Source organism: Sceloporus undulatus, chromosome 2 (assembly GCF_019175285.1).
Source record: "Sceloporus undulatus isolate JIND9_A2432 ecotype Alabama chromosome 2, SceUnd_v1.1, whole genome shotgun sequence".
Lineage (NCBI taxonomy): Eukaryota > Metazoa > Chordata > Lepidosauria > Squamata > Phrynosomatidae > Sceloporus > Sceloporus undulatus.
The window spans coordinates 333885187-333892450 of NC_056523.1; the positions used below are offsets into that span (position 1 = coordinate 333885187).

Consider the following 7264-nt stretch of genomic DNA (forward strand, 5'->3'; position numbering starts at 1 on the left):
TACTTCTGTTGTGTGTGAAATGACCTCCTCTTCCCCAGCAACTTCCTGTGTGTGTTTCCTGTCCAGGACCATCTGGTCCGTTCTGGTCAAGAAAACCTTTTCCTCCCTATGATGCTGAAGTGTAGCCACCTGGACCTCCAGCTGCCGTACTTTCTCTTCTAAGAGGGCTACCAACTTGCACTTGGGGCAGGTAAAGTTCCCCATATCCCTAGGCAAGAAGACAAACATCCCACAGGTGTTGCAGGTGACTGCAGCAGGGGCTTCAGTGTCCATATTGAGAAGTCTTAAGGAAACTCTGAACAAAACTGTGGGTTTCCCCTGCTAAACACAAGTGTAAAGACCCCCTGATGGCTTAGCCTTTTCCCCCAAACTCTGTCCTTGAGTTCAGTTCACTGGCCCTGGTCCAGTCCAACCATCTTCTGCCATGCAGGAACTCTCAATCAAAGCATCTCCATTGACAGATGGCCATATCCAGCCTCTGCTTAAAGACCTCCAAAGAAGGAGACCCCACCACTCTCCGAGGGAAGCTCTGTTGCAATATAGGGCTTTCTGGAGGGGCCCTTGCCTGATGAGGTGTGTGTGATTTTGTGGGGTTAGGGCAGTGAAAGGGCTCTCCTCGGTGACACCCCCCCAACAGGGTTTGCACAGGAGCCAAGTTGTGGGGTTGCAGCACCTGTGACCATTGGGGTGTAAGTAAACTATAGGGTTTCTTGCAGTCTTCTCCAGACCCTGCCAAAGAGTGGGGCTGTGGGGAGGGACAAAGGAGACTGGAGTTGATCTGGGGGCAGCTGCCTTTGGGAGTGGGGGGTGGAGTGGTCACCAGGCTAGAGATCAGGTGTTACTAACCCCCAAGGAAGGGGATTTCTGGGCCTAAAGCCCCTCTCTCACAGTCTCAAGAAGAGGCCTCCCCACTTGTTCCTGAGTCCTTGACCCCCCTCCAACCCCTGCGTGAACACTGCACCCCAAACCCATGGGGCAGCACATCCCCCCTCCAAAGAAACCCACCTACCCAGGGAACCCCCTGAAATCAGGAGCTAAGCAAGAAGTCAGTCCCCCACCACAGGTGTCCCAAGGAGAGGAAGGGTCTTTCGGGGGTCCCCCCCACCAGACCAAACCAAAGGTACACACACACAAAGAAAGAGAGCTCTGTTCAGCTTGCTTTTAATGTCTAGGCTGGAGGGCAGTGCGGACGAGTGGGTGGGCAGGCGAGAGGGGCTCCCTCCTCCCGAAGGCGCTGGCCAGGCAATGGTGTGGGTCAGTGGGCAAGGGGATGGCGGAGGCCACGGCGGGCCCCCCGAGCCCCTCAGAGGTTGTTGAGCTCCAGCAGCGTCTGGTCCAGGACTTGGTGGATGTTGACGTTCTCCTCTTTGGCGCTGGCCAGGTTCTCTGCAGGACACAAAGGCGGGCGGGGGGGCACGGCAGGCACACAGGCACAACACCCACAGCCAGAAAGTGGGGGGCAAGGCACACCCCAAGAAGTTGAAGAAGAGGAGGAAAAGACACAGGCACGCACGCACGCACACACACCGAGGGGGAGCTCAGTCCAGATGCAGCGCTTCCCAACCTATGGGTTGCGACCCCTTTGGGGGTCAAATGACCCTTTTACAGGGGTCACCAAAGACCATTGGAAAACACGTATTTCCAATGATCTTAGGGACTGAGACATCACTTTTTTATGGTTGAGGGAGCTCAGTCCAGATGCAGCGGTTCTCAACCTATGGATCACAACCCATTTGGGGGTTAGGAATTGCCTAAGACCATCAGAAAACACGTGTTTCTGATTGTTTTAGAGACCATCGGTTGGGGGACACCACAACATGAGGAACTATATTAAGGGGTCCTGGCATTAGGACGGTTGAGAACAACTGGTCCAGAGGAATCAGGTGCCCCCCATTTCCCTGCTGGTTGGGGAATGGAAGCAGGGTGTCCTCCTCCCAACATGTCCCCTTTGGGGGGCGGTCAGGCCCCAATCCAGAAGCCGCCTGGCACTGACCGACTGCAATGGGACCAAGTCACCGAAGAGGAGCAAAAAGGGCAGCAGGAACAGCAGCAGTGCAGAATAGCAGAGAAGAGGAAGAGGGGCAGATGGTGACCCCCGCCATTGATGTCAGTGAGGCCACTATGCAAAGGCTCCACTGGCAGACTGGTCTGTGGTTGTGGGGAGAAGGGGTCCTTTCCCAGCAAGCTTTACTCTTTTCATGGGGCCAGGCGGGGAATGGACATGCCTCTCCAACAAGTAGTCCCCCATGTTACTACCTCTGCCCCCCAGCTGGGAGGACAAAGGAGTGAGGAAACATGGGTCACAGGAAAGGGGGAAGACCTCCTTGGAAGCCCCCCCACCCCACATGGCGGGACAAAGGGGGCTCAGGCAGGTCTTTCCTGCTTAGCTGTGGAGGCCATTGAGGACGAGGCGCAACTCGTTTGTGAGGAGACGGTTTTTCTCGGCCTCCTGCTGGGACCGCTCTGAAGGGGTGGCGTTGGGGGGGGACAGAGAAAGATAGGCATCCGCGGCAGCAGGAGGAAAAAAGAGAAGGAGGAAGAGACATCAGTGGAGAGGAAAAAAGATACACACCCCCGAGACCCCAGCTTGCCAGGCATTTCCAGTTGCAGCCCCCTTGGGAGACAAGGTCCCCCTCTCCCCTGCCCCATAGCCAGCCTTCAGGCAACCCCAATAAGAGCATCCCCCCACTCCATTTTTCTCCTCCTTGCACCTGCTCCCCTTCCCTCCCTTGAGCAAAGGAGACCCCAAAATAGACCACAGGCCACATGCGCCCACCCACCCAGATCTGGCCCCAGTAGGCTAGTCAGCAAATGGGGGTTTGCTGCACCCCCACTGCCCCATGAATCTCACTGAATGACCTTCCATGTTGATCGAGGACAGAGCCAAGTGGGCAGTTGCAGGAGGGGGCCACAAGCTACACGCATCCCTCCCCAAGTCTGCCTCCAGCGGGCTGGTCAGCAAATGGGGGTTCGCTGCACTCCCACTGCCCCAAGAATCCTATGGCCTTCTATGCTGATCTCAGACCGAGGCAAGTGGCCAGTTGCAGGAGGGGCCACATGTCACACACCCCTCCAAATCTGACCTCAACAGACTGGTCAGGAAATGGTGGTTTGCTGCAGAACCCCCCCCCCCCAAGAAACCACCCATCTCAAGTCTGCCTGAAATTGGGGGGGACTTGCGGTGTGGAAGGGGTACAGATGCCCCCAAAGGGCACCTGGTCCCTGACTTCAAGGGGGGCAGCCCCAGCCCTAGGGAAAGGGCCCTAGGACTGCCGTCAAGGTGACTGCAGCGACTGACCAGACACCACTTGGCAGAGGCGATGAAGGAGGAGAAGCGAAAGAAATGGAGGCGAGAGAACGAGGCGGAAACAGAAAGAGAAGAGAGAGAGAGAGACGCTGTTTGCAAAGACCGTTTATTGAACCAGAGTCTGAAGAGACAAGAACAGAATCATGAAATGCACAGTGGAAGGACAGACAGATGGACAGACAGACGGATGGACGGGCGGTAGGGCACAGCAGGGGCCGGAGTCTAAGCTGGGCCGTCCCTGGACCCCCAACCCTCCAAGACCACCCCCCAAGGGCAAATGCTGGCAGCCCCCCAGTTCAGCCGTCCACCGACAAAGGCACCTGCGGCATGGAAAACACCCCTCCCCAAATTGGGGGGACAGGAAACTTCCAGGGGCCCCCAGCCTGGATAAGACTAGGCCCCCACAGCTCCAGAACGAAGCACTTGGGGGTCTTATGGCCAAAGGAAGGGGGACAAGGAGAGGAAGGGGGATTGGTGCAAGAAGGACAGCAGCCATGGGGGGCAGTGGGGCAGGACAGCAAGACAGACAGACGGACAGAGAGGAGGATAAAGTGGGGAGGGGGTGCTGCAGCCGTGGGGTGGGGGGTCTCAGAGGGAGGTGATGTCGTTCAAGGCATTGTCCAGCTCCTCGCTGATGGCTTTGTACTTCATCTTCTGAGCATAGACCTCGTCTGTGGGATGGGGTGGGGGTGGGGGGTGAAGGTGCGCCAGAGCAGAGTGGGGCAAGGTGTGTGGAGGGGATGAGATGAGAAAAGAGCGAATGTGAAGGGAGTGAAAGAGGAAGGAAGGAGGAAGGGGTTGAGGAGGAAGAGAGGGGCTTTCTCATGGTAGGGGGCATTCCTCCCCTCTCCCCCATGGACCCCACCTGCCCCCGAGGCAGCAATGCCCCCAACCCTTACAAGGGCAGAGGGACCCTCTTACCTTCCAGGTCATCAATGGTTTTCTCCAATTTCGCCACAGACCTCTCGGCAAACTCCGCTCTGGTCTCAGCCTGGCAGGGGGAGAAAAGAGACAGCAACACTTTGGGGGAGGGATTTGTTGCAAACGTCAGGGATCCCCCAAGCCAGCCCCCTCCCCATATTCCCTGTCGGCCACAGAGCAAGGGGGCTGGGACCTGGACTCCAATTCTGGTGAGGGTCAAGCACCAGATTCTGTTGGTCTACTGTCCCCGTTGCCTAACAGATTCCCTGGCCTGGCTGATCTGACACAACTGGTCTTGGAGCTGGTGCTGGAGTCCCCCAGGCTTCTTGTCCTGGAGGACCTCAACATCCCCTTTGAGGCCGGCTCATTAGATCTATAAGGTGCAGCTCGGTTGTTCATGGAGTCCATGACAGCCATGAGCCTGTCCCAATTGGTCTCGGGTACAACACATTGTGCAGGTAATACGCTCGATGTGGTTTTTAGTACAGACCAGGAACAACTCATACCTCTGCTCTGTCATGGACGGACCATTTTCTAGTCAAAGTGAAACTGAAGGCAACTACCCATACTCCCCTCAGGGGTGGAGGACCTATTAAAATGGTCTGCCCTCAAAAGCTGATGGAACCAAAAGGTTCCAAGAAGCTCTAGAGGATCTTATGGTTGGGACTGACGGCGATCCTGTTGATGCCCTGGTCGATGCCTGGAACAGCGACCTTACCAGGGCTATAGACAGTATCGTTCCCGAGTGTCCTTTCCAGCCACTTCAAATAAAAAACCTTGGTATGCGGAATATCTTTGACAGATGAAGCGGGCCGTGCAACGACTAGAGCGCCGCTGGCAGAAACATCAGCGCTTATCTGACAAGACACTCCATGAGAACCTATTGAATTCTTATGGAGTGGCAATAGGTGCTGCAAAGAACTCTTTCTATGCAGCACATATTGCGTCTGCAGAGTCTCGTCCAGCAGAGCTGTTCAGGGTGGTTAAAGAGCTAACCCAACTGTCTCCCACACTGAACCCTTTATTGCAACTAACTAAGGCCTGCTGTGACGCTTTTAACAACTTCTTTGCAGACAAAATCTCTCGGATAAGGGCTGATCTTGATGCCAGCATTATAACAGAAACAATAAGAGAGGTGTCCAGAGACTCCATGGACCCCATTAAACTGGATCATTTTGAGTTTGTAAATACCAATGAAGTGGACAAGCTCCTTGGAAGCGTAAGGAAGACGATGTGCCCCCTCGATCCTTGCCCATCTTGGCTGACCGCTCAGGGTGGAGACACTACGATTGCATTATTGCAATCCATAATTAATGCATCCTTCAGGGAGGGCAAATTTCCATCAAAATTAAAATCAGCGGGGGTTAAACAACTCTTTAAAAAACCCTCCCTTGACCCCCTGGTAAGAAACAACTACAGATCGGTCTCCTTATTACCATTCCTGGGCAAAGTGATCGAGAGGGCGGTGGCCTTTCAACTCTCAAGCTGTCTTGGATGAAACTGATTATCTGGACCCATTTCAAACTGGCTTCAGGGCGGGATATGAAGTTGAGACGGCCATGGTCGCCTTAGTCAATGATCTCCATCTGGGCATCGACAGGGGAAGTGTGACCTTGTTGGTGCTCCTGGACATCTCAGCAGCCTTCCAAACCATACCTAATTGAATTCTGTATGGAGTGGAATAGGTGCTGCAAGAACTCTTTCTATGCAGCACATATGCGCTCGCGAAGTCTCGTCCAGCAGAGCTGTTCAGGGTGGTTAAAGACTAACCCAACTGTCTCCCACACTGAAACCCTTTATTGCAACTAACTAAGGCTGCTGTGACGCTTTAACAACTTCTTTGCAGGACAAATCTTCTCGGATAAGGGCTGATCTTGATGCCAGCATTATAACAGAAACATAAGAGAGGTGTCCAGAGACTCCATGGACCATTAACTGGATCATTGGAGTTTTGAAATACCAATGAAGTGGACAACTCCTTGGAAGCGTAGGAAGACGATGTGGCCCCCTCGATCCTTGCCATCTTGGCTGACCGCTCAGGGTGGAGACACTACGATTGCATTATGAAATCCAAATTAATGCATCCTCAGGGAGGGCAAATTTCCATCAAATTAAATCAGCGGGGGTTAAACACTCTTTAAAAACCCTCCCTGACCCCTGGGTAAGAAACACTACGAATCGGTCTGCTTTAACCATTCCGGGGCAAAGTGATCGAGATGGCGGTGGCCTTTCAACTCTCAAGCTTGTCTTGGATGAAACTGATTATCTGGCCCATTTCAAACTGGCTTCAGGGCAGGATATGAAGTTGAGACGGCCATAGTCGCCTTAAGTCAATGATCTCCATCTGGCACTCGACAGGGGAAGTGTGACCTTGTTGGTGCTCCTGAATCTCAGCAGCCTTCCAAAACCATCGACCATGAATCCTTCTGGAACGCCTAGGGAGCTAGGCATTGGGGGCAACTGCGCTCCAGTGGCTCCGGTCCTACCCTCTCAAGGAAGGTTCCGAGGTGGAGGCTGGGGGACAGTTGCTCTCGTAAAATAGAGCTGACATCTGGCGTCTCTCAGGGCACCATTCTTTATCCCCCATGCTGTTTAACATTTACATGAAACCACTGGGAGAGATCATCCGAGACATGGGGCACGGTGTTTATCAGTAACGGCTGATGACACCGCAAATGTTTCTCTATTCTCCGACTGCTCAGTGACTAAGGATACAGCTCCTCCTCTGAACCCCGCTTGAGTCCAGTAATTGGCCTGGATGAGGGGAGGAACAAACTCAGGCTGAATTCAGAGAAAAACAGAGGTCCTTGCATAGGCACCTCAGGTCTGAGGAAGGAAATTTTGCCAACCTGTCCTGGATGGGGTCACACTTCCCCTGAAGGACGAAGTGCGCAGTCTGGGAGTACTTCTGGATTGTCTCTACAGTTGTCATCTCAAGTGAATGCGACGGCCAGAATGCATGTGTACCAACTTCGGTTGATACGCCAACTGCGTCCCTACTAGAACTGAAAGGGACCGAGAGGCGTTGTACACATT

General features: G+C 54.0%; 1 protein-coding gene across 3 annotated transcripts in view; it reads right to left on the bottom strand.

Annotated features, from left to right (window-relative positions):
- Positions 1–1145: 1145 nt before the first annotated feature.
- LOC121921758 (tropomyosin beta chain) overlaps positions 1146–7264 on the bottom strand; it is a 15277-nt gene continuing 9158 nt past the window's right edge. For 2 of the 3 annotated variants that reach the window (XM_042450290.1, XM_042450288.1), the window contains exons 6-7: positions 4229–4298; positions 1146–1386 (exon numbers count right to left, since the gene is read on the bottom strand). In XM_042450290.1, the coding sequence (XP_042306224.1) occupies positions 1304–1386; positions 4229–4298 (153 nt within the window). In that variant the 3' untranslated portion in view covers positions 1146–1303. Of the gene's footprint in view, positions 1387–3396; positions 3979–4228; positions 4299–7264 lie in introns of those variants that run through there. The other variant, XM_042450287.1, reaches the window with a different exon arrangement.